This window comes from Mustela erminea, chromosome 8 (assembly GCF_009829155.1).
Source record: "Mustela erminea isolate mMusErm1 chromosome 8, mMusErm1.Pri, whole genome shotgun sequence".
Taxonomy (NCBI): domain Eukaryota; kingdom Metazoa; phylum Chordata; class Mammalia; order Carnivora; family Mustelidae; genus Mustela; species Mustela erminea.
Window position 1 is genome coordinate 63,306,575 of NC_045621.1, and position 26,731 is coordinate 63,333,305.

General features: G+C 36.5%; 1 protein-coding gene and 1 long non-coding RNA gene across 4 annotated transcripts in view; one reads left to right on the plus strand and one right to left on the minus strand.

Moving 5' to 3' along the window:
• Positions 1-9,300, plus strand: part of LOC116597723 (xin actin-binding repeat-containing protein 2-like) — a 74,397-nt gene extending 65,097 nt beyond the window's left edge. Inside the window, exons 8-10 of one of the 3 annotated variants that reach the window (XR_004288757.1) lie at positions 1,690-1,823; positions 6,835-6,864; positions 7,676-7,746. Coding sequence is in view for 2 of the 3 variants with exons in the window: in XM_032355845.1 (XP_032211736.1) it covers positions 1,690-1,823; positions 7,676-9,179 (1,638 nt within the window). In the remaining variant the exon portion in view is untranslated. Of the gene's footprint in view, positions 1-1,689; positions 1,824-6,834; positions 6,865-7,675 lie in introns of all 3 variants that reach the window. The other 2 variants (XM_032355844.1, XM_032355845.1) reach the window with 2 other exon arrangements.
• Positions 9,301-20,617: 11,317 nt separating this feature from the next.
• Positions 20,618-25,748, minus strand: LOC116596836. Its single transcript, XR_004288332.1, has 3 exons — positions 25,621-25,748; positions 25,228-25,364; positions 20,618-20,878 (listed from the first exon to the last, which is right to left on the minus strand). It is a non-coding gene; the product is annotated as an uncharacterized LOC116596836 (long non-coding RNA).
• Positions 25,749-26,731: the final 983 nt, after the last annotated feature.

Genomic DNA, 26,731 nt, shown 5'->3' on the forward strand with positions numbered 1-26,731 from the left:
CAAACGCTATTACATAGATTAGTGAGATCTGGATTTGTCAAGTTAAATAAGACATTGGATAAAGCAGCAGATATAATAATTGTTATTGTAATAGCATTAATAATTGTATCTAACTGTATATTTAATAATGGTACACCCATCGCACATTAATATTTTTATTAAAAGTTAATGTTTTATCCACTTAAGACAATATTTAATAACATCTATTGACCTACTATTGACATAATTTAACTATCAGACTTAAGTGGTGTTTGTGTTTGAATTCAGTACAGCCTGGTAATAGTCCCACAAACAATTTACACCCTCCATAGGTGCTTTAATGATTTTTATTGATTGCTATCTTTGACAAAAGTATAGGTATGGAATTAGATTTTTTGTATATTTAATTATTGTTTTTAAGTCGTATGGAGTTAGCATTCTCTAAGGCTGCTAGTTTTTTTTCTATAAATAATTTCATTTCAACTGTCTTAAATTCCAGTTGATAGCTCAATTGGCCTCATTCACAGATGAATATGGACAATACATTAAAAAAATTTTGGCTATATATTTAGAAGGAGGGAGATTCAAAACACATGAGCTTAGTATTTTTTGAACATCAGAGAACAGTTTATTTCTTTATATTTCCCCACTTTTTATACTTAATGAGGCTTTACAATAAAAGGATTTGACATAATTAATGTGCACCTTTAGGGTAGTCCATTCTTCTAAACAGATTGAAGGAAGTATCAAGCTCAAAAATAAAAACTGCTGAATCTAATAATCTTGCCTCTATCATATTTGCAACATATGTGTCTAGTTTATCAGATTAATATGATTTCACAATGTGTTTGCTTCTGGCATAATCAAGCAAAGCTGTCTAATTTCAAATGCTCAGTTTATGTTAAGATGGCTAAAAGCATATAGAAAATACAAAACAAAAACAAAAACAGCTGGTGTTAAATATAGAAATATGTGTCCTAATGGAACCAGATAAACAAAGGAGATCACTTAGTAGCTCAAATCAAGCATCAAAGCCCTAAAGGACATTCTTATTTATAAAAAGAACCCTGAGCATATATGCTCTTATATATAACTAATATGAAATCTTGTTCATTAGTTTCATGGGATTGTGGTGAGGATCAAAACAATACTAAAGTAAAAGTTCTGTGTCCGTTTGGAACCACTGTCTAAACCTGATTATAGATAGAACCACTGTGAGTCCCAGGAGCCAGTTTTCACCTGAGCATAGCAGCCTGGGGCCACAGATCAAGGGAAGAAGTAGGAAAAATGTAAAAGGCAAGCATGAAAATCCAAAGCGCCCTAAAATGGAAAGCCATTTAGACTGAGGGGAAATGACCTGGAGCATCTCAGTGTATTCACGAGTCTCATGTATTTAAGTTCAGAAATGATGTCACAGAGCCAACACGAAGTCATCGAGGAAGTATTTAAATAAATACAATATCCTCAGCTTTAAAAGATGTGTAGGTACTGTAGAAAAATCTCTCCAGAATGCCTTAAAAAATGAAAACTTTGGTTGTTGATTGTGCTGAAACCCCAAATCTGATAATTGGCCTATGTCCCGAGAAGAGGACAACCGTCTTGAGGTTTGACTCTAACTGCATGGCCAGTCGATGTGCTGTGATTTTGTTTTGGTTTTACAATGTGAGTGAAAATAGTATCATGTAAACTTTGGCAAATTTTTATTTTTAGAAGCTGCTACTCCAAGAGAAGGAAATATGTATACTCTGTCAAAAGACTGTTTATCCAATGGAGTGCCTAGTAGCAGACAAGCAGAGTTTCCATAAGTCCTGCTTCCGATGCCACCACTGCAAGAGTCAGCTGAGGTAAAATGTGTAGTCTGGGGCACAAATCTTGGAGGAATCTGCAATGTACACATGTATCTAGAAGATACACATGTGTCTAGATCTTGTTGTCATTCATTAAAACAACTATAAAGGGGAGTGTGGCCAGGTTCTGTTATGTGTTTTCAGAATAGCCATGACTTTTTCCTATTGAAATTTTGCTTTCCTGATTAAATCCAGAAGGGTCCCTTTTGTCCAAACCTGGAGATCACGTAGATAAGAAAAATCAAGAAATGCTGTGCAGATCAGGATTTTTAAGTTATTAGTTTAGTCTAAAGTTTAAATTCTACTTTTGACCTTATTTTAAGTAAGCCCAATGTGGGACTTGAACTCAAGACCCTGAGATCAAGAATTAGCATGCTCCACAGATGGAGCCAGCCAGACACCCCTAAAAACTAGATTTTAAATCAGGAGTCAGCAAGCTTTTTCTATAAAGGGCCAGGCAGTAAATATCTTTTACTGTATAGGCCATACTAGTTCTGTTGCTACACAACTTTCACAGATAACTAAACAAACAAGTGTGGCTGTAAACTAACGGGCCCAACTGTATTCCCATTAAACTGTGTATACACATTCAGGTGGTGTGCTGGAGTTTACCTCGGTCTGAATGTTCCATCTAAGTAAAAACTAATAATAATAATTTAGAGTATTGTCAATGTCAGGTTAAATACCTGACTCTCCCCCAACACTCTCCCCCAACACTCTGGTGCCACAGAAGCACCATATCAACAGTTACAAATGAATTTTAATGAATGTGGCATTTGGTGTGGCTAGAACCTGAGATGCTGAAATTGTCATTATTTTGCTAAATCTAATGTGTATCAGGCTATATCTTTCCTGGCTTTAACTGACAATGTCAAACACTCCTTAACTGAAACATGTTTTTTCTTGGTTTCCATCACACCAAAGTATAATGGTTTCTTCCTACCTCCTGGGTGTTCCTTCTCAGACTCCTATGTGGGTGACTCTTTCTCTGTCCATTATTGAACTACCATAACAGAGTTTCTTAGAATTCTGTTATGACCATTTATTCTTCTCACTGTCAATATTCTTTATCAAAATATGGGTTATTGCATCCCTCCCATGACTTTAATCATCATCCATGTGGATTAACTCTGAAATCTGTATGGGTCGCCCAGTACTGTCCTCTATCAGATGCTTATCTCTTAATTACTAATATTTATCTCCAACTACATTTCTCATAAGAATACCAAATTCAACATGCCCCATTATCTTCTCTCTACCAAAATTCCTTCCTTGACCCATGATCTATATGATACTCTCTCAATAAATTAACATTAACTTTAACTCAATGACAGAAATATGAAGTTACCTTTGACTCCTTCCTCTTCTTCCTTCCCCATGTCCAAGCAATGACCAAGTACTATAATTGAGGTCCTATAAATGTACTTTTCTCCATCCCCACAGACCAGGTATCCTCCAAATGTCATCTCTCACCTGTACTAATGCAATAGTCTTTCTAACAAGTTAGTCTCCCTGCCTCCACTATCTCTTACCTCCATCACCACAGACAAGAACTTGTCCCAATGCCATGGTCCATGCTGTAGTGAAAATGATTTTTCTAAGATGCAAATCTGAGATCACTGCTGTGTTTAAAACATATTGGTTTTCTCTATCAAAGTCAAATTAGCATCTTACTACGAATTAACAGGCAATAGAGAATCTTGTCCCAGCTCCTTTCCCAACACCCCTTCCTCCCATTGTGTGTTATTTTTCATGAAGACTTCATTTCTTTCAGTTCCTTAAAATCATTATCTTTCTCTCTCATATTTAGCTGGTCCCATTTATCATTTCCACTCCTTGTAGGAATTTTCTTGTTTCTCTCCTCCAGCTCTCCACCAAGCTAATATGTACTCATTCTTCTGACCTCAACTGAGAGTTCATGTCTTTGAAGAAGGCTGCTTTGAGCCCCATATAGGGATCAGGAGTCCCTCCTGTGTGCTCCCAGAGCACCCCCTGGTGTGCCCATTCTTAACACAATCTAATGTAATTGTTATCCAGCTGTAGGAAATGTGTTCATGTTTGCATATCAACACCTAGTAAAGGCTGACTTTCAGTAGGGACCCAAAAGTATTTTATGACTGATATTTTTAAAAAATCATTGTACAAAAAGCCACAAATACAGAAAACAAAGCAAATGTATGATTTAAGGAATGATTAGAAATTGAACATTTTGTAACCTGTACCAAGTTCATTAAGGAATGATTAGAAATTGAACATTTTGTAACCTGTACCAAGTTCAAGAAATAAACATTGCTAGTAGTTTCAGAAGCTCCTTCTATGTGCCCCACGCAAACACCACCTCTCTGTGAGTGAACAGTATTCTTTTTCTTCGTTGCTTCCTTACATTTTTATATTTTTTTAATCCAAATATACTCTCATAGATACTATAGTTTTGCTCAGTTTTTTAAACTTTGACATTTCTTTTAAGTCTTTTAAAGGGTTCCTGTCCATTTCTTTCATTCCTTGCAATTTATTTGTGAAGAGCCCAAGATACCTGACCTGTAGAATTTTCTAGTCTGGATTTGCTGGTTGCACATTAGCCATGCCATTCACATACTCCTTTCTCTCTTGCATTTCTGAGAAACTGTCAGCTGAATCTAGATTCTAGTGTAAAGATTTGATACCGTTTGTAAGAACACAGGGAATGTTGGCAAGAAGAGAGTAAGCACAGTGTCTGCTCGTTTCTCGTTTTGTGATCATAGCAGATATTGAAGCTTAACACATATCCATTAATTGACATTTGCAAAATGTTGATATTCTCACTTTAGTCTTCCTTTTTCATTATTAGTTTGAGTTCTTTTACAGAAGATGCTTCCCCTCATCTACTATTTGGTTACTTAGTGGTATCCTTGGTAGAGGAAAGGCAGAAGAAATGCATAACTTCTTCCCTTTATCTGGTTTGCCAATGCATCAGTTATTTATTTAACAATGTAATGATACAGTTCCTTATCATCCTCTAGAGGTAACCAATTTTAAAAATATTTGTAGTATCTTTATAACTTCATAGATTTGCATATGTTTGACTGGCTCCAACTGGATGCAGTTATTACTAATGAAGTTCAAATTATTCTGTCCTTGGCCTCTTCGTGTTGTTTCCCAAGTCTTTGATAGTTTCCTCACTACCTGATAGGACCAGATGTTACATGTTCATTTGGTACATTTACTTCCCCAAAGCTGGAATCAGTCATTTCCTAAAGCCCCGGTTTCTTCACATGAGAAATAGCATTTGAAGACTATAATCACCATGCTCTTTTCAACTGGGTGGGTCACCATTTTGAAGCTCTCTTAGTGTTAAGAGCTAGCAAATATTTATATACAACCAAAAAAATACATCATGAATTTGTAGGAATATTTCCAAATTGAATTCAAAACTAAATTGCTTTTGCTTTAGCCTCTTCTCTATTCCACGTCTGTCTCCTTGCTTTCGCTTCAGGACTTCTGGTCCTTAAAGACAAAGGAGATGACAGAATTAGAACATCCCATATTTGTTTGAATAAAAATTTTGGAATAGCAAAACTATCAGCATCCCTAATTTGATTATGAAAACTTTAAAAAATGGCATTTTCTCCCCACTCATCCACACCCCATATTTTTTTAAAAAGTGTGCTCTGTCTTTGGTGTCATATGACACAGCCATCATGTGTCACACCATCTCCCTCATAGTCCTCATCTCATCAGTTTATGACAATGCTTGCCACCAATCTATATGAAGATGTTTCTGTAGCCCGTCTGGCTATGCAAGCTTATTTTCTAGTATCTCCCTCAGAAAAGTCTGTCCTGTGATCTTGATAATGGGAAGCCCATTTTGCTGAAAGTAAAATCTTTGACTTATACTTACTTTCACTGAATATCTTAAATGCATTATTCCATTTTTGGGGGCATAAAATGTTGCAAATGACTGATAATCTAATTTTCTTTCCCTTATAAATCATATACTCTCTTTTTTTCTTTTTAGATAAATACAAAGGAACTTTTTTCTTTTTATTTAAAGTCCAAAAAATAAAAAATGAAAATAAAGTCCACTAATTTGACTAGAATAGTTCTTGATGTTGGTCATTGTGGGTCAACAACATTAGTTGCCAAGTGTGCTCTATCAGTATGCAGTTTCAGACCACTTTATATCAGGAAACTTTCCTTAAATTATAGCTTTTTAATATTAAACCTATTTCATTGTTTTATTTTCTACTTCAGGAACTCCTCTTATCCCTACATGGTTATTTTGTGCCTATCTTTAATATTTATCTTTCTCTCAAATCCTTCTCCTTTTCTCTGATTGTCAATTTTCATCTTTTTATTCCCCTAGTTCTTCTTAAAATACTTTATTTTGTCTTTATTTACTCTTTTATTTCTTTTAGTTTTTATTACTGACTTTCTCTCTTTTACTTATTTTTTTCCCTTATTTCTAGCACCACATTTATGATGTTTTCTAATTATAATTCATGTTGTTCTTTCAAGTCTCTATCATGTGTTAAGGTCTCTTAGTCCATTTTTTAAAATTTTGATATTGAAAACATGTTTCACTAACATGTTTTCATTGTCTGTGGGGATATTAATGAAAGCTCCTTACTCTGTTTTTTCTTACAATAACATTATATAATATTTGGCCTCAACACTCTCCTGTTACTTATTTTTTTTTATTGCATTTGTTTTCCCAAATCTTAGAAAGAGGCAAAATTCAGGATGGTTTTCCCAAACTTCATAGAACTACCTCTTCCAGTTTTCATAAACTGTCCAAAAAAATATATGTTTTGATTTCTGGGTTTTCCTGCCTTGATTCCTCTCCCCCTGTTAGTCAGGACCTTGTCTTTCTTTGCTGTCATCATTATCCAATTACATTTTGATTCCACTCCCACATTTTTTTTTTTTTTTTTTTTTTGGTCAGTGTAAAGTCTTGTCCTAAAAGGAGAATCTTAATTTGTCAGCTTTGAGAGTTTGACTTCTCTATCCTCTTCATATTTTCCTACCACAGGGCCCTTGCACTCACTGGCTAATGGAGAAGGTAAAATCCCTCCTTGTTCAGCTAATATTCTCTGATTGGTGTATGATATTTTCCCGGAAACACTGGCTGGCTATTTTGTGGTCTCATATTTGCTGGTCTTCCATACAACCTCCTTACTCTCTCTGCTATCACTCACACAGATGCCACTATAACTGTTAGATTATTCTTTCCTCCTTGTGTCTTGGGGTTGGAAGGGGTACCTTGTCACTTAATTTGTATATAAATTTTATCCATGGGTTTAAGTTTTACTATCTAATTGGTCTATCTGATTGTATGTGGAGATTCCGAGATATTAAAAATGATGCCTTTGACTAAACTGACTTTAATTTTAACTGGCACTCTATTTGTTAATCTTTCCAAAAGAGGCCAAATAAATAATTGCATGGGCAAGCTTTCCAATTCATTCAAAATCTTGTTAATGAGGAAATTTAAATGGTTGATTTGTGTGTGTGTATTTGCTATTCAGTATTTGTTGAAAATTGCGGCCCCTCACATAAATCACTGGGTTAGTAGAGATTTAGTCCTATTATTTTTTACCATCTATAACCACACATACATTACACTATAATACCTATTATATCAATACTTGACATCTAGCATGAAATTCTAAATACTATAAGACATGCATCATGTGGGGTATTAGCGGTAACTGTTACCTAACAAGGATGTTCAATTAATAAGCACATTCTTATTGCCAGTAAGTTAACTGCACTGAATCTCTGACTCATTCTTGAAATAATTAATTACCCAATTCCCTATGAATTTGCAGTGTATATATGGAATGTTAAACATTTTTTTTTCTTTTTGGCAGTTTGGGAAATTATGCATCACTTCATGGACAAATATATTGTAAACCTCACTTTAACCAACTTTTCAAATCTAAAGGAAATTATGATGAAGGTTTTGGACACAAACAACATAAAGATCGATGGAATTGCAAAAATCAAAGCAGTTCAGTGGACTTAACTCCTAATGAAAAAACAAATACGTGTAAAAGTAATGCAGAAAATGCTGCCATACTTGGGGATCCTCATAAACATTTAGACGATGGTCTTAGTAAAGGGCAAAGAGATGATTTGAGAAAATTCAGGGAGAGGGGAAAATTAAAAATCATTTGGCCCCCTTCCAAGGAGATGCCTAAGAAAACCTGCCCCCTTGAGGAAGAGCTCAAAATGAGTAAACCTAAATGGCCACCGGAAATGACAGTCGCTACATCTGCTGAATTCAAAAGTCAATCACTAATAGAACATGTTAAAACTCTGGAAAATAAAGGACCAGCTCAAGATAACATTTCTTTCCTGCAACCATGTCTGCAGTCCGTCCATACATGTCAGAAGGAGGATGTTGTAGGAGTCAAAGAAACGGAAATGTACGAAGCAAGAAAAGAGGAGAAGGAAGGAAATAAGAATGTGCAAGATAAGCTGAATGAGGCTGAAGATACAAAGTATAAAAGGAAAAGTGAAATGGATCTTAATGACAACAATAATGTGATTGTGCAGAGTGCTGAGAAGGAGAAAAATGAGAAAACTAATGAACCTGATGGTGCAGAAGTTTTACAGGTTACTAACACTGATGGTGAAGTGGTGCCAGAAAGTCGTAAGGAGAATTTGAATAAGAATAATAATAACAATTATGTGGCCGTCTCATGTCTGAATAATTGCAGGCAGAAGACATCTATTTTAGAATTTCCTAATCTATTACCACTGTCAAGAGAAGCAAACTACACTGCAAATGAATATCAAATTGAAAATTTAAAAAATGCATCTAGAATCTCAGAATTACTTGGCATATTTGAATCTGAAAAGGCATACTCGAGGAACGTACTCGGGATGGCTCTCAGAAAACAGGCTGACAGAGCTACTGTGGGCAGTCCCGTGCAGTCTGCTCCCAAACCGGGCCTCGGTGGCGGGTTAATAGTAAAGGAAGAAAGTTCTGTAACCTCTTCTGATAAAAATATCTTAAACATCAAAGGAAACCATGCAAATAACAAAAACCTACACTTCTTCTTTTCTAATACCATGAAAATCACTGCTTATTCCAAAAAGGATGAGAATATTTTCGAACATGACTTCATAGATTCTGTAGACCACGTGAAAAATATGCCATGTTTGTATCTAAGAGAACTGGGGAAGGATGTCAAACACTGGCATGATGAAGCCATAGGAATAGCCCCCGTTAATGGGAATCCAAGTTTTGGTCCACAGAGCAGTGAATGTGCAGCTAAGCCTTCATTTCCCAGAGTGGAGGTCCAGCCTGAACAACTCACTGTGGAAGAGCAAATTAAAAGGAACAGGTGCTACAGTGACACTGAGTAAAACATCTCTAGAGGGCCACTTATAGTCCACACTCAGGCACCGAGAAACCTGGATGTCACGAAATAAGACGAGAGATTTTGATAACATTTTGTTGAACTTGTTGTAAACTTGATGTTCAGAAATTTTAAGCTATACAATGTTTTCATAATCGGTTTGAATCTACTTTTATTCTGAATGGAATGAAAAGATGAAACAGTATGGCTCTGTTTTCCTGTCAAATGACACTTATGGATATCGCTCTGTTTTTCACCATGCTGGATAACAACACAGGCAAGATTCTGTACTGCTGATATTTATCACAATTCTTATACCTTCTCTATAATTTCTGTTGAAATAAAATGAAATTACCTGGGGTGCAACCAAATTACTTCTGTAACTTTTTTCCAAATATATTGACATCTTAAGTATATATGTTTTCCATAATTTAGGAACTGTCTTTTCAGGGGCATGTATTTAACACACACACATACACACACACACACTTGGAAAAAATAAAATACTAAATCAAAGCCACGGTATTATTAGAAAATATAAAATTTTCCTTTTTTATTATGTTCAGTTAGTCTCTATATAGTACATCCTTAGTTTTTGATGTAGTGTTCAATGATTCATTAGTTATGTATAACACTTTGCTCTGTATTTTTTTAAAGATTTTATTTATTTATTTGAGAAAGAGGGAGTAAGGGAGAGAGAGCACAAGAGGGAGGTGCACCAGAGGAAGAAGGAGACTGCCCACTGAGCAGGGAACTACCCTTGGGTTCCATCCCAGGACTCCCAAGATCTTGACCTGGCCGGAGGCAGAGGCTTAACTACCTGATAACTTACTGAGCCACCCAGGCATCTCATTTGTTCTGTATTTTTAAAGATACGATGATTATTATGTTTTTAAAATAATAACCTATATTAAAGTATCATGGAATATATCTATTAACATTTAATGAAAAATATCAAATTTTCTTCAAAATAATGTAAATTAAATTACTCGGAAATTAAATGACAAAGATTTTGGAAGTTACTTAAATAAAGTAGGCAAATTGCATTTTTACTGCTTACCATATGTAATCAATAAATCTACGAATTATATTACTACTACATTTTTCAGGTTTTTGTTGTGTTTGATGGATATTGAGTTTTTCCATTACAACAATAGTCCAGAAAATTTGTCTTCTGAATTTTCTGTAGTTTGCCTTCTTGCAAATACATTTGATGGTTTTGCAAGGAAAAAATGATGTGAATTTAAATGAGTGGCTTCTTATTCATTTGGAGTGTACATACATGAAAACAGATCTATTCTCTAATATAAATACAAACCACTGAGTTTCTATTAAGTCTGAAAACACAATATAGTGTTGCAAACTATTTCTCCTTAGAAAGTATAACGAATTCTTGCTAGCATGTTCTCAACAAATAGATCTAAGACTCATGTTACTAGTTTTTAGAGCTGCCATATCAAATGCCTTGAACTGAGTGGATTAAACAAAAGTTTAATAAAGTTGTTTTCTCACAGTACTGGAGGCTAGATGTCCAAGATCAAGTTAGCGAGTCAGTTTCTTCTGAAGCCTATCTACTTCACTTTTTGATGGTCAGCTTCTCTCTGCTCATGCACATTCCTTCTGTATGTGTCTGAGTCCAAAGTTCTTCCTCTTATAAGGACACTGGTCATATTAGATTAAGGCTCACCTTGTGACCTCTTTTTATTTTAGTTACTTCTTTAAAGACTCCAAATATAGTTATGTTCTGAGATGCTAGGGATTCAGATGTCAATATATTAATTTTAGGGCAACACAATTCAACCCATAACATCGAGAAACCACATTTTACCTTTAGGGTTTGTTTTTTTTTTCACATGTTAATGTTATAAAACAACATCTCAATTATTTTTTACTTGAGATTTAATCACAGGTTAAATCTATATCATATCTATATTTATGCTATAAAAAGTAATATTTCCAGGAAGAGAACTCTCTTTCAAAGGAGTCAAAATGGGTCCATGATAAACCAAATGTTTTACCAGAGGAAGCTGTGTGATGGCAGAGCTTGACATGTAAGGGCCTTTGCATTATTTACTTGAGACTGGGCCTTCCAATGAATCTTGTAAAAATGTTTTTATCCCCCAGAAAATTGTGCTGAATTGTCTTTTGCAGCTTCCACACAATCAATCCTTGTGACAGATTTGGGGCTCTGGGAAGCACATTTTTTGGATTAGAACAATGGTTTTCCCACAGTGCAGTAAAACTATGGAATGCAAACCTACCACCCATTCCCTAATGTGCAACCAACATGTGCATCTGGCATATTTTTCCCCAAACTAACAATTTTCTGTAAACATCTCTAGAGTAATTTCTAAAGGCACATCAATTTTTTAAGGAACGGGGAGATAGGAAAAATACTTTCTGTGCTGTGTTTTGATAGTTACTGACTATTGGTTACTATCCAATTGAGGAGTAGAAAATTTTCCCATTGCCAAGAAAATGAACTTAGAGAAAGATAATCACAGATGTTGAAGTGAAAGAGAAGTGCAATACTTCTCTCTCTCTCTCTCTGTCTGAAAAATGTTATTGAGAACCAAGAGTGATTTCCAAATCTAATGTAAAAGTTTTGAAATCTGCAGGTATTAACAGTAATGTGAAATCTAATTTTAGAAAAATCAAATTTGCAGGGGGATCAGAAATAGGTCATGGACATGATACTTAGTTTCAAAATAAGAGCTTTGAGAGCATATGAGAGGTGGTGATCAGTGCAGAGCTTCAATCCCCTGGAAATTAACTCTAATAGAAGATAAAATAAATTTTTAGATAAATATAATCTAAAGTAGTTTAATCTCAGCTTTGATAGAGGCCTTTGGAAAGACTAATTCAATCTTTTTAACATGGTCCATTTACTGTAGCTGTTTTCCCCTTAAATATCATGAAAAATTGTAAAACTTTAGGTATGCAAATGAAGTAGTAGAGGAAAAACAGTAATAGTAGAATATCTACAATGTATTCATTATCTTTTGATATACTACCTTTTTGTAGAAAGTAGAGTAATGGTTAGAAAGTCAGACAAATAAATACTGTGGTATCTATCATCCTGTCAACAGCAACTCAACAAAATGGAATCCTTGGTATTTGCTGGCAGAGTGACTTTTTATTTTTTTAAGGATAACTCATGGCATCTTCTACACAATCTCTCTGACTAGAAAAAGGGACATTAAAAAAAAAACTAATTGAAGTTGATATTTATGTATGTAGAGGGAATCAACACAGGAAAATATATCGCCACAAAGAGTTCTCTTAAATTAGAAGACTTCAGAATAATAGTAAGTAAATAGGTGAAAATTTTTGGTTTAAAAGCTGAACTGTCTTCCATGTGTCATAGTCATAATTTACTTAATGTAATTATGTAGTTGAAGACTCAAGATCCTCCTTCAGGAATAAAGGTATTCACCAGATACTGGAAGTGCTGCCCACAGAAAACCTTCAACTTTCAGCTTTCAGGGTTGCTTTAGCTGAAGAGAGTCACTTCCTCCACATGGGCTATGCTCAATAAGTGATCGGTGAAGAAAAGCTCCACAGAACTCAGAAGGGTCACTCCAGTGTCAAATACCCTGTAAGGTTGGCCGAGACCTCCACTGAGCCTCCATCACCATCCCACTTCTCCTTATGTCAACCCTGCTTTGTTGACACAACCCTGCTTTGTTTGTCCCTTCCTTTCCCTTGATATCAAGAGAACATCCTGGTAAACCTCCTCAACATTAATCCCTGTCTCAGAATCTACATCTTTGAGAACCCAACCTGGAAAACCTTATGCTAGGAGTGGCCCAAGAAAGCAGACACTGGGATGATATTTTAAAGCTGAACTATTTGCTGCTGGCTGACAAGGGGCACAAGATGGCCGAGCAGTTGCTAAAATTCTCAGCAGTAGTAAACAAGGATGCCTATAGTGGTTGAAGCAAATGCATAGCTGGTACCATGTATCAAATATTTGAGACATGGCGGAGAAATAGCAGTCACAATGAAAACTGAATTGAGTGCTCATTGCTAACCCCTGTCACTCTAGGAAAAAAATTAACACAAAGCTGGAAGTGTCAATCAACAATTTTAAAAGTAGCTGACACCCCATGAAAGGTTAATTTTTGCCAGGGTCAAGGACTTGTTTGGAAAAGAATGGGATCCAGAGCATGGATGAAAATAACTTTTCAACAAGAATGTTGAAACCCCAGAGTTCACCAGGCCCTCTGAGGCTATAGAAGTGGGATGTTCCTATATATTAAAGGTTAGTATCCATACTTTTGCTCAGAAATGATGCAGACATCTCTCTTCAGCTCAGTTGGGTGTTCTTGATGGTCTTGGTTGGCCTCACTCAATCATCAGCAAGTATGCTGGGAATTATGTTCTAGACTTGGTTGGGGCACATTAGCTAGAATAGCTCTGTATTAGATTATTATTGTCCTCTTCCTGTGACCAGTTAGCTGTTTCGAGCATGCCCTTCTCATGGTGAAGACAGAAGTAAAAGAAAAGAAAGGGAGAGTTGGGCTCACCAGTAACTCTGCCTCCTTCTAATGGTCAAAGCAAGTCTTGTATTCAAAGAGTCAGATTGAGAAATAGCCCCAGAAGGCTCTAGTGGTATAGTGTTTACTTAGAGCAAGAAGAGCCCAGTTCACAAAATTCATCCCCTTGTAATGCATAAGCTCTCCAAGGCCGGTGTATCTACTCCATCCAATGTGGACATTGTGGCTATAGGCGCCCCATTTCATGCTGCAGATGGACCCCAACCCTTACCCCATGGAATCTAGAACACAGAAAACTGGGTGAGTGCCCAAGAGCCATTTATTCACTTTAGCTAAGCAGTTCCAAGAAAAGTTTACATGTGCCAGATACATAGGGAACAGGGATGTACTGGTTTTGCTGTGAGCTCTTTGCATTTTGATTTGTGAGCTTGTCAGCATGTCCTTTAGCAAGCACAGGTTCTTTTCAGGAACAAAAGGAAGGTGTCCAGCTATACTTGGATCCATCCATCTCATTATCATTTCAACTTAACCTGTTTTTGATGAATGATGATTTAAAAGGTTCAAAAGAGAAAGTAATTGGTAATGACCACTACTGTGTCCACCCTCTAATTTACTGCATGTTTCATAAGATGGTGGCAGATGTTTATTTATTAATTATCATGATGTTCCTTTCATCCCCATTAAACCATTTCCTTTAGGAGAAGGACAAACTAGTTAAAGGATATTTCTGTTGAACATACATTTCTACATTATCATTATTTGCCCATATAGGTATTTCCCCCAACAAATTAATTAAAAAGCCAATTTAAAATTAATTTATTATTTCCTGAACTCTAGCTGACCCAAAACATTTATTGTTCAATAAAAGTTTCAGTGATTTTGTAACTGAGATGATATATAAAACACAATTAATGCTGGCAATGTCTAAGAACAAATAATGAAAAAACTTACTAAATGCTCTGCCCTACCTCATTAACTGATCTCTTTTAAGTCTCAATTTCTACATTTCATATGCTAAGTGCATATGTTCGTGTGGCTGTTAGCATGTGAATATGTGTTTAATAGTTAATGTCCAAATTATGAAAACATCAATATCAGCAGTTTTCAATGCTGTTCAGGATGTTTTTAGCAAGCCAACATGTTCAGTTTTAATGCCATCAAAATCACCAACTCTGAATACATAGTTGTCATAAGTTAATAACATTAGGTAGATAAATATTAATTATCAAATGGATAATATTTATGTTATCAGTTGTAATATTCAGATTATACATCTTACTCCTGAATTTTGTTAGTACCTGCGTCAATTTGTTGTTGTTGACATAGATAACCATTTACAGTTTCTCAAAATGTTTTGCTAATCTCTCTTACTTCCTTGTCTATACTATTCCTAGTGATTTTATACATGTCCAAGGTTTCAATTATCTTCATAACACCAGTGACTCCCAAATGTATATCACCTTCCCTGAACTGTCCTCTGAATGCTAGAATCATATAGATAACTGCCCTGCTTGATAGTTTCTCTTGGATGTTTCAATGGCACCTTAAATCCAACATATCCAAATCCAAGTATCACTCACGTCTCACCTCCAACCTCAACCCTGGTATTCTTCTAGCAGTTCATATCTCAGACACCATTATCTATCCAGTTACTAAAACCAGAAAATGAAGAGTCATATTTTATATCCTTATTTCTTTAATCCATTCGCAATTAAAATCTGTCTCCAAATCCAGTTGATTTTTACTACTTAAATATTGCTCTCATCTTTTCTTCCTAACACATAACCACATTTACAATTGTACACATTTTTGTAAGTTATTGAAGAGTGCCCATGGCACTCTCTTGCATACTGCTCCCCATACTGACTGGAAGCTTTACAAAGACAGGAACTGGGTCTGATTCTACTCTCCAGATTCTCCAGTTCCCAGCACAAAGTCTGGCATAGTGGGGCATTTGGTAAATTTTGTTTGAAGAGTCAATTACCATACAAATCTAAAACTTGAGCCACTGTACATGGAGTAACCTGTGAAAATTGATAAGGATATATCCTGGAGTGATTTTTGGATTATATGCTAAGTATCAACCACAGACCATGTTTATACCATGTAAAAATAATACTTTCACAAGAGCTGCCATTATGCTCCCAAATTGCATATCTAGATGCCAGAGACACCACCGTTGGATAGAACTTTAGAACAATGGCTTCATGAGTAGATTTCATTATTACAAATAGGGCTAGGCAGATGTTACAGGAAAACATATTATCTTAAAGATTGCCAAAATGAATCCAGTACCTAAAGATAGATAAATTCATTCATATAAACACACACAGCTACATGGACATGAAATCTCTACTAGCCTTAAAATGTAAAATATACATTTTCCCATACCTTGAAATTAAAGTTTTATGCACAATAATTTTAATAGAACATTTAGGTTGAATAGTTAAAAGCAAGATTTGTAGATATTGAGTTGTCTGAGATCACATGCTAAAGTATTGTGACACAAAGACATGAAAAAGAAATTTTGTTTTAAGTCCCATACCCTACTCTCTACACAAGCAGCCTCTATGAAAGTGTTGTGAGTTTTCTATCATGAATTTAATTCTTATTCTCTGGTTTAACTTTATGCTTTTGCATTTATCATTGTATATTATTGTACTGTATATATATGCACATATCTTATTTATGCATATTTGTACATTTATGTGTGTGCATATACATGTATATGTTCTAGAACCACATGAAACATCCATTGCTTAATTAACATCCTACTCATAATTTGGCTGAAAAATATAATTTATTAGATTTTGTACATCAAGCATAATTTCAATACATTTAGAAATTTAACACACTGATCATTTTAGTAAACTCAGATAACCTGTAGAGTCCATTGGTTTGGGAAGATTCTTAACACGAATTGAAAAAAAAAAAAAAAAAGGTCTGGATTAACCATTCTTTAACCAGAAATTAGAGTTAGGCAGGGAGCCAATTATCATTAATTAGAGAATGGCTATTCATGTCTGTACAAAAACAATATAAATTAGTAGCAGGGAACATTCATCTTTTGCTGTATTCTAAGCTCACAGCAAGGGTGAGTACTGTGGTCCTTGATTTTATTTAATATTCACAAATACCCCATGAGCATATTAATAAAACCTTACCTCTTATTAACTCTGGTGAAGAATATGTGGGTTAGGGAGTTAGGTTACTTGACTGAGTTTACCAAGTAACCCAGCTTTTAGGTGTGGAGACAGGGACTGAAATTAGTCCTAACTGACCAGAAATATTAAACATGGTTTTCTACATCCTTCTGGCTTCCCAACACTTCAATGTGTGTCTAAAAATATATACATGAAATGTTCACATGTGTGCATATAAATATGAATCAGTAATTTGCCTGATTATATACATTTTTATATTATAGTGAAATTATATATTTTAAAAGATATTTTATTTATTTATTTGACACAGAGAGAGAAAGAGACAGCAAGAGAGGGAACATAAGAAGGGGAGTGGGAGAGAGAGAAGCAGGCTTCCTGCCGAGCAGGGAGTCTGACCCTGGGCTTGATCCCAGGACCCTGGGATCGTGACATAAACCTAAGGCTGATGCTTAAGGACTGACACACTGAGCCACCTTGTGAAATTACATATTTATAATGTTTGTACACATTGTATTTTTCTTGTGTGAGTACATCTCTGGGTATATGTATGTTTGTACAGACACACAGGTGCGCATGTAATAGTGAGTAAAACCAGGTACCTATGCCTGTACATTCCGAAGACATTTATAATGCAAAGTAGAGAACAAAAAAATAAGATTATTTATTGAAAATGTCACCAACCGCAGGGAATGGAAGTGAAGGAAATACATCAATCCTCCCGCCTACCTTAAAGGCAAGCAGAAAGCAGAACTGCTCTTTTTAAAATCGATGAAATTAACAAAAGCAATTGAATGTGGCAGAGAGGAGATGTCAGGTAGGAATAGGCACATGTGGGACCTGAAGATTGTGAATAACTTAGAGGAAGACATCAATGCCTCTGCTGCTAGTGATTACCTCACTCTCTGTGTAGCTGTAAAACATGGCAGCATTTGTCCCTATGCCAGGAAATGTCAGGATATTAAAGGTTCAGCTCTGGTTATGTGAAACGGGACAGGGACTATTTGCCCTAAATACTAAACCTTTTAATTTTCAAAGTTCTAAAATATTTAAGCTAGAAATACTTCCAATACTGGAAGATGTTTAAATGGCTACTTTATAAAGAATAAAGGAAGAGCATGTGCCTATTTTTTAATTCATAAGAAAAGTATTAAATCACTAGCATTTCAAAGAGCCCACTTTCAATTACCCATGAAGAGATTGCCTACAGAAAATATTAAATTCCAGGCTGGCGTCTCCAACCTACCCAGACCACTGCCTCCCTTCCACCTTCACCTGTGTCCTCGGGGAACAAGGACGAACTTCAATATCAGAAGTAAAACATAATGGCCACATTTACAGAATAATTTCCACTGATATTTTTATTCCAAGGCAGGAGGAAGAGAGTTGTGAACAGAAATGGCATACCCTGAATTTTGGCTGCTCCTGCTTTCAGTGGCAATCCTCTACTAAGATCCAGCTGAAGACTTGCCCCTGGGGCCCTCCCTTTCATCTCCCTCCCACCTTCTGGGATACACTTACTCCCCCACCAGCTTTTCTAGATTTTTTTTCATTAGCTATGGCAGCCTGCTTCTGTCTTCCTTAAGGGAGCAAATGATGAGCATTCAATGAATACTTGATATCTGAATGAATGAGTGAATGTATAGGTTCCTGTGGGCAAATGATGGCACTTTGCAGAAAACGTGTTCAGTCCTTTGTCCCCAAACATAGCTAAGAATATAGGTTTAGGGGAAAAGGAAGAAGGAAAGAAGAAACTTATACCCCAATGTTCATAGCAGCAATGGCCACAGATGCCAAACTGGAAAGAACCAAGATGCCCTTCAATGGACGAATGGATAAGGAAGATGTGGTCCATATACACTATGGAGTATTATGCCTCCATCAGAAAGGATGAATACCCAATTTTTGTATCAACATGGATGGGACTGGAGGAGATTATGCTGAGTGAAATAAATCAAGCAGAGAGAGTCAGTTATCATGTGGTTTTGCTTATTTGTGGAGCATAAGGAATAACACAGAGGACATGGGGAGATGGAGAGGAGAAGGGAGTTGAGGAAATTGGATGGGGAGAGACTGTGGACTCTGAAAAACAATCTGAGGGTTTTGGAGGGGACAGGGGTGAAGGGTTGGGTGAACCTGGTGGTGGGAATTAAGGAGGGCACGTATTGCATGGAGCACTGGGTGTGGTGCATGAACAATGAATTCTGGAACACTGAATTCTGGAGCACTGAAAAGAAATTTAAAAAATAAATAAAAATTTTTAAAAAAGAATGCCTACATTTTGCCAAAGTTCAGGGTTTTGTTTTTTTTTTTAAATAAAGACCAGTTAATATCCATTTGATATTTATATTAAAATATATGAAATACCTCTTAGTGTCATGATTTGGTAATCGAGTTAACTGACATTCATCTGGTTTGACAACATAGTTCTGAGATGTTGTCATCTCTAGGTAAAGAACTTACGTTTTGAAGGGCTTTAACTACTTTCCCAAGGTTACCCTTAGGAAACCACTTTCGAAAGTGGCCGATCACAGTAAGTTGTGAGAGACCATGGGGACGCTGGCCAAAAATTAGTGTGCCTAAATTAATCTCAGGGATTTGAGAAATAGAGTTGTGTGGGAAGGAGTAAGGGAGAAAACTATCCAGAGAAAGAGTTTAAAAGGATATTTTGATTCTTTGTTTGTTTTGTTTTTCATTTAAATTAAGGCGGTAATGAACGGATGCGGGAAAAGTAAAGGTCTTAACACCATCACTGGTGCTCCGTCAGTGAGGATAGGTAACCAGGTTGGTTCAGATTCTAGCACTGAAAATTTAGAAGCAAAGAAAGTATTTAAATGTAATATATTGGTAACATTGGCTCCAGGTGTAACTGATACACCCTGAAACCTTAGTGGCTTAAGACAAGAAAATTTTAATTCTTGGTATATCACAATCCCCAGTGGGTTGGTGAGGACTCTGCTCCATAAAGTCGTACAAAAGTTCAGTCCTTCCTTATGGCAGTTTTGTCATTCTCTGAAGCCCTGGAGTGCCCTCAGCTGGAGGACAGAGAGGGAGAAGAGAATAAGGCTCCCCAGCAGCAGGTTTCTATGGACAGGGCCTCCCAGTGGGGGGTCTGTGACTTTTGCCTAAACTTCATTTTCCAGAACTCAGGAGGATGGCCACGCCAACCTGTAAGGGACCTGGGAAATGCAGACAATCTCAGACCCAGGAAGAAAATGAAAACATGCATGTTACTGAACCTCTGCCACCATAAGATAAAAGGAAGACCAGACTTTGGGTGCCTGGGTGGCTCAGTTGTTAAGCGGCTGACTCTTGGTTTTGCCTCAGGTCATGATCACAGGGTCGTGAGATCGAGACCTGAGTCTGGCTCCATGCTCAGTGTGGAGTTGGCTGGATTTTGTCTCTCCCTTGCCTTTGCCCCTCCCCCTGCTCACTTGTTCTCTCTCCAAAATAAATAAATAAATCTTAAAGAAAAGGAAATCCAGACTTTCAGATACCCAAACACATCTGGTTTTCCGTAGCTTATTATTGGAAATGATTCTTTAAAATTTGTACATGTATGGTTTAAGCCTTTAACTTAGAAAGCCTCCCTAGATATTTTTATATGTATTAATGAATCTAAGTTAAAGCACATTTGTAAGCAATATCTGGGGAGTTGAGCAATTAGTTCAAGGATATCCCAAAAGTCCAGCAGCACTCAGACTCAGGAGTTAGCATCAGGCAAAGTGGAGACCAAGCAGGCAGACACTTCACATTCCAGAACTCAAGAATTCAGGTTGGGGGATTTCAATCAAACTTGAAGCGAATGAAACACCTGAGAGTTCAAAGCAGCCCCCCTCCAACCATAGAAGGGTAAGGAGGCTGCCCAGGTGGGAGGCTTGTGGTCAGAGAGAAGCTTCGATATTGATTCAGCTATGAGAACTTAGAACAAGCTGAGAGCCCAAGTGAGAGCCCTGCGGATATGGCTGACTTGGTTACTGTTTCCAGAGTCGTTTGCAGGAGGTTTTCAAGATGCCATGCCGGAGACTGGGGAACTGCCGCTAAACCTACAAGAATGTAGAAAGCAGAGAAATGGTGAGAATAGAAATTACCAATGGGTTGGCAAAGATATAGCTCTAGCGCCAGATTCTGAGGGAAAAAGGGACAATTTCCAAAAGTCGATCATTAGCATTTTTAGATAAATGTGCTGGGCACAAAACATTCTAAATCCAAACACAAATGGTTTGGTATTGGCAGTAGCTACTGCTTTGCATTAGCTGTGACCTCTTCCTTTTTGCTAGAGAAGATTATGGGAAATTCCACATTTTGGGAGGCAGGCAATGGTATATGACACACCCATGGATCCCATAACATGGCTCTGCCCCCTCTTCCAGCAAGGATACTTCTGAGTACTTGGCCACCTAAAACTATTTAATTTAGCCCTATAGTTTCCTCTGTATGCTTTGTGTGTTCCCTCATATTTTTCTTGTGTTTATTCAAATTGGGTGCCTATTTGAGCTTATGGATGCAAAAATCTGGGAATACTTTGGCAAGTATGGTCTTTACTTTCAATCCAGGCCTTCCTACATGTCAAAAGATGATTCATACTCAGTTCTTGATAAGAGGACAAGAAAGTGGTCTCTTAGAGCCCAGATGCATGGAGCAGAATATAGATAATGTTAATATATAAATGGATAAATTATTTTTTTTCAAGTATTGAAATGCAATTATATTTATAGAGAAACCTGGCTTAGATGCCTAATCAGACACAGGTGTCTTCTAAAGCTTATTTGAATTCTAATTGTTGAAATACACTTCAAACATATTAACTAACAAGTTAATTCAATTCTATTGAACATGAATTTACTAGCACCCACTGAGTAATGTGTTGAAAGAATTTAGGTAACACAAAGGAACACATTCTGCCTATGAAAGAGGAGTTGTTTATTTTCCCCCATCAAATAAATAAGTGACTTATGGTGCACTAAATAGGATATATAATTAATAGATTCAGGTGTCACCTTATTATAGAGTTGGCTTTTTCAAAGCTGATTTTAAAAATAAACTGTTGATCTGTCATACTAAATGAACTTAGACTTTTGAAAAGTGTGTGGTGCTGTATCTATAGGTATAAATATGTTGTGCATATACTTCTCTAAATGGTGCAACAAGGCTCTCATACTACACTTTTACATTTTATTTAACTTCATCATTATTTTGGACAAAATACAGGAAGCACAAGTTTCTCTTTTTCTTTTTTCCCCAATATCAGAAATCTCAGAAGCTAAATTATTGTTGAACTTTCCTCTTCTCTTCTGGATTTTTTCCTTCTGCCTCTTCAGGGATCTTGCTCCATAATTATATTTCTTGTTTCCCAAAACTTCTACCTGTCTGTTTTTCCATGTTCTGATCATTTCTATCTTAAGGGGAAACCAGGCTTTCTAATTATGCATCCTCCATTAGTTACAAGGTGTCTTCTCTCTTTCACAATGAAGCTTCCCAAAAGCATATATATATATATATATATATATATATATATTAGTTGCAGTTGATTCTCCCTCATCTTTCATAGGCAGCTCAGTCAACGTGACCTGGAATCACCGAGTTATTCCTAGTGACATCCTCTTAGGGAGCCTAAAGACCACTTTCAATCTGTTTGTCTCTGGTCCTTGAAGCTCTAATACTGCTCTGTTTCCAGGTCCTATGAATTCTTTTCTTTGTCCTTGTGGCTCTATAACTTCATTTTCATACTTTTATTGACCTTCCTAGATGTGGTGATGTTTTTTATTCTTCCCTTGGCTTCTGGAACCTTGGAGCCTTTCATGATCTTTGGTTTTACCTCCTCTTTTGTGGTGGAGATCCTTTCCCTCACACAAGGATCCCTGACCTGTTCCCCCAACTGTGGACCCTCAAACTTTTCCCAGAGCTGGTCACTTCAAAATGGCCCCTGAAATAAGAGGGCTGGCTCATTTCCCTTCAATTTTTTGCAATATCTGACACTGTTGACTACACCCTTCTTGAAAACAATCTTTGACCTTACCTTTTTGATACACATCTCTCCTAGTTCTCTTCCAACTCTCTAGTGGTTCATTCTCTGCCTTTTCCATGTGCAACTTCACCTCTATCTCTCTCTCTGGAATTTACACTTTTCTTTTCATCCCTCTCTCCTTCTGTTTTTAAACATTCTCCATGTTCACCTTGTATGAACAATCCCACAGCTATGTCCCTAGCTCTAGAGTCCAGAACTTCCTCTTGAGCTCTGGCCATTTGTTTTTAATTGTTTGCTTTTTCACAAAGACCTTAAATACAGCAGGTTGAAGTTCTCCACAAGCATTGCCCTTTTGTATGTTTGTGTGCCACATACTGCGATCTCATAATTGAGTGGGATGGTCACAGACTTAATTCAGCAAGCAAGTCATCATCCTTATTTTTTTTCTCTATTCTTTATCTGTCTCATTGCTTTCTTTTTCTCCCCATTTTTCTCTTTTTCTTTAACTTGTGCTGTCTTTTCTTCCAGGAAACCATTTCTCTAGGTTAATTCATACCTCACATGTTTCTCAAGATCAATTCTAGCATCATATCATTTTGAAAAGATCCTTTTCACCACCCTGGACTGACTTAGGTACCTGTCCTCTACACTTCATATTACCTTTGTGCATGGAAATACAACAAGTTGTCAAGCATCCTGAGGCTGGGAAAATGTGTCTTTATCATGTCTGTATTCTCAAAAAAAAAAAAAAGAGGCACTGACTTAGGGTTCATCCACACAAAATAGATATGGATATGGATATGGATATAGATATGGATATGGGTGAAATTGCCTAAGCAGAATATATAAGGACTGATGAATTGAAAATATCAAACTGTACATGAGCATGACAGTGTGTTTAGTTTTCAAAATAAATGACTGAATTTTTATGCAGTACCTATGAGCCCAGGATAAGACAACACTTGATGCTGACAACCTAATAAACCACCACAACTAAATAAAATAGAAGCATGAATATAAGCGCTCAACATGTAACATAAGTCAAAAAGAATAGGAGCAGCCCCAAAGCTTTCAGATACTATAGCTCCAGTTTCACTCTAACAAAATGAGAAGTAATATTTGGGGAAATATTTAGATACCAAGAAGAGGAGAGTTAGATAAGATACTGGAGAGGGGAAATAATGCTAAGAATATGATTATGAAAATTGGAATAGGAAATCACATAAAGAACAAGTATGCTGAGGCAAATGTGCCCAAGGCATGTGGGACCAGGATTAAGACAAGAGTAATCTTATTTCCAAGTAATACAGGAAATACGATACTGCTTGTGGCACGCTTCCCTTTCATTTTTAATGTTCAGACTCTGCATATTGTGAAGATGCATTAGTTTTCTATTGCTTCTCTAACAAATAACCAAAAACTTAATGGCTTAAGACAACACAAATTTATAATCTTATATTTCTGGAGGTCAAACTCCCCAAATGAAGATAACCACAGGAGAGATTTCCTCCTAGTGGTTCTAGGATAAAATCTGCTTCCTTGCCTTTCCAGCTTCTAGAGCCTCGTAGAACCCTTGGCTCACGTAAGTCAGCAGAGTAGCAATCCAGGATAATAATGCCATCTTCACATCTCACGTGTGTAAAGTCCCTTTAGCCATGTAACATAATCACAGGGACTGAGGATAATATGTTTATCCTTGGGAGGACATTATTCAGCCTAACTCAGTTGAAAGGCAATAAAAAATGGGCAAATGCCTGAATTTCATTCATTCATTAACATTTGAGAGTCTATTTTTCATTGTAAAATAATCCCTTACATTAAGAGCTTCGTGGTTTTTGAGGCATTATCACGCTCATAATCATACCTGAACCTTAAGACAACTATCTGAAAGATAGGGGAGATACTATATCCATTTTATGGATAAGTTTATGCATGTGTTCATAAGAGTTCAATGCCTTTTCCAAAGAGACACAGCTAGTGAATACCACATCCTTGTTTTCTATCTATAAATCTAGTGTTCTTTCCATGATTCTGTAATTTTTCCTTGTGAATAAAAAAATAAAGAATAATTCCTGGATTCACCAGACATTTCACATTTCACAGGGGGAAAAAGTAATTTAGATGTTGACCCATCATTATAATTTTTCCTAAATATATTGCTCATTTTGAATGAAACTGCAAAAGTTGAACACATTTCAATCCCTTTCAAATTTCAGATTTATGACTGAAGCACAGAGTAGTCTAGAAGGCACAGGACATAGAAACTGGTGTAGACTTGGTATACTGCGTGTTTCTCTCCTATAGGTCTGAAAATACACAATAAGGGGTAGCAAACACAAATGCCCATCAAGTCAAGCAGGACTTCTAAATAAGATAAGGGTTGATTTTAGAATGTAAGCTCAGTCATAAGTAGTAACTAATACTCACCTTCCACGACAAGGAAAAGGGAGCAGCAGGACCTGTGGCAACTCGAGTGTGCTTAGCTCATCAGAAGGGGCAGCTTCTTCTCAGTGAGAGACTACTGCCATTTTGGAGAATGTGGGCACAGGTTGGTGGATAGTCCTCTGTAAACAAACAGATAAGCCAGAAATTTGAATTTTTATGTTAAATCTCCCAAATGTTAGGGTGTTTTAAGACACTGAATGACCAGAGCAAACATGTATGAAAACCAAAGAGAGTCCACAGTGCGTTTCTAGTTTGCCCTATCCTAAGACATTGATAGTACTAGCCTTATCTGTCCAAAAGAGTTTGGAAATGAAAGGATGAAAAGTCACTGAGTGCCAGCCAGGGGAGTAAAAAATGGAATATTATATAGATTACCCTTTTTGCATTCCAAAAAAGGCATCTCCTTCATATCTTCTTTTCTAAATGTTATTGATGGAAACCCTCTTGGTAATATTCATGATTATTTCAAAACCAAACAAAAGAAAAAGGATGTAGATACAAAAATAAGGCAATTTTTTTCTTGATAGTTTTCTAAAAATATACTCATAAATAAATGACAGATTTACCAAAATATGTTTTGGTGTTAAAGATGGGATAAACAATTCTGGAACAACAAATCCTTCAGTACAGTAGGGGTGTATTGTAATATTCCAACCCCAATTTGTATCATTTTTAAGAGATAAGAGCAAAATAAAAGAGAAATCAAGTGAATTCTATATAATGTAAGCTTAGTGTACATTTAGAATTAAGTGAGGATCCTCCCTGCCAAAACTGCTGGGCAGTCTGGGTAGATCAGAGCAGGGAGACGTCCAGCAGCTCAGGTGCCAAGGAAAGCATGGATGACCTTGGCAACAGCTGTTTGCTGCTATGCACCAAAAAGCAAGCTAGGAGTCTAGTAAGAATTCACTTGGTGTAAGTGACAATCGCAATGACCTCAGGTGGTAAGAGTTGGAAAATTGTAAGAAGACCATTTCCTGGTGTGTAACTTTTGGAGATGTAGACAGAAATGAGTGAGGTGTGCAGTGGTTCTAATAGTGGAAACTGACTAGGAGTGTGTTGGTCTTAGTAAGGGAAGTGTTCCAAGTTCTATACTTGAGTAATAATGGGGTTGGGAGAAGACTCCATGAGCCTGAATTTTGAGTAGTGGAAGTGTATGAGCCAAGAAATCCCTAAGACAAGATTTAGAATTTATATAATGGTGTCCATCCCCCCCATTTTGATATAATTAAATTTCTTTTAAAAGTCAATGCAATTTCATAATTAAGAGGTAATTGTTATTTCCAGTTATGTATTTATAGAATTTTCATCCTGAGATTCACCAACCCCCTAAATGATTTCTTTCTAGTTTAATATATTAAGGTTTGCTTTTTCTTGTATAAAGGTCTATGAGTTTTTATAGGGGACAAATTGATGGTTACCAGAGGGGAGGTGGGTGTGGGGATAGATTAAACAGGTGATAGGGATTAAGGAGGGCACTTTTGTGAAG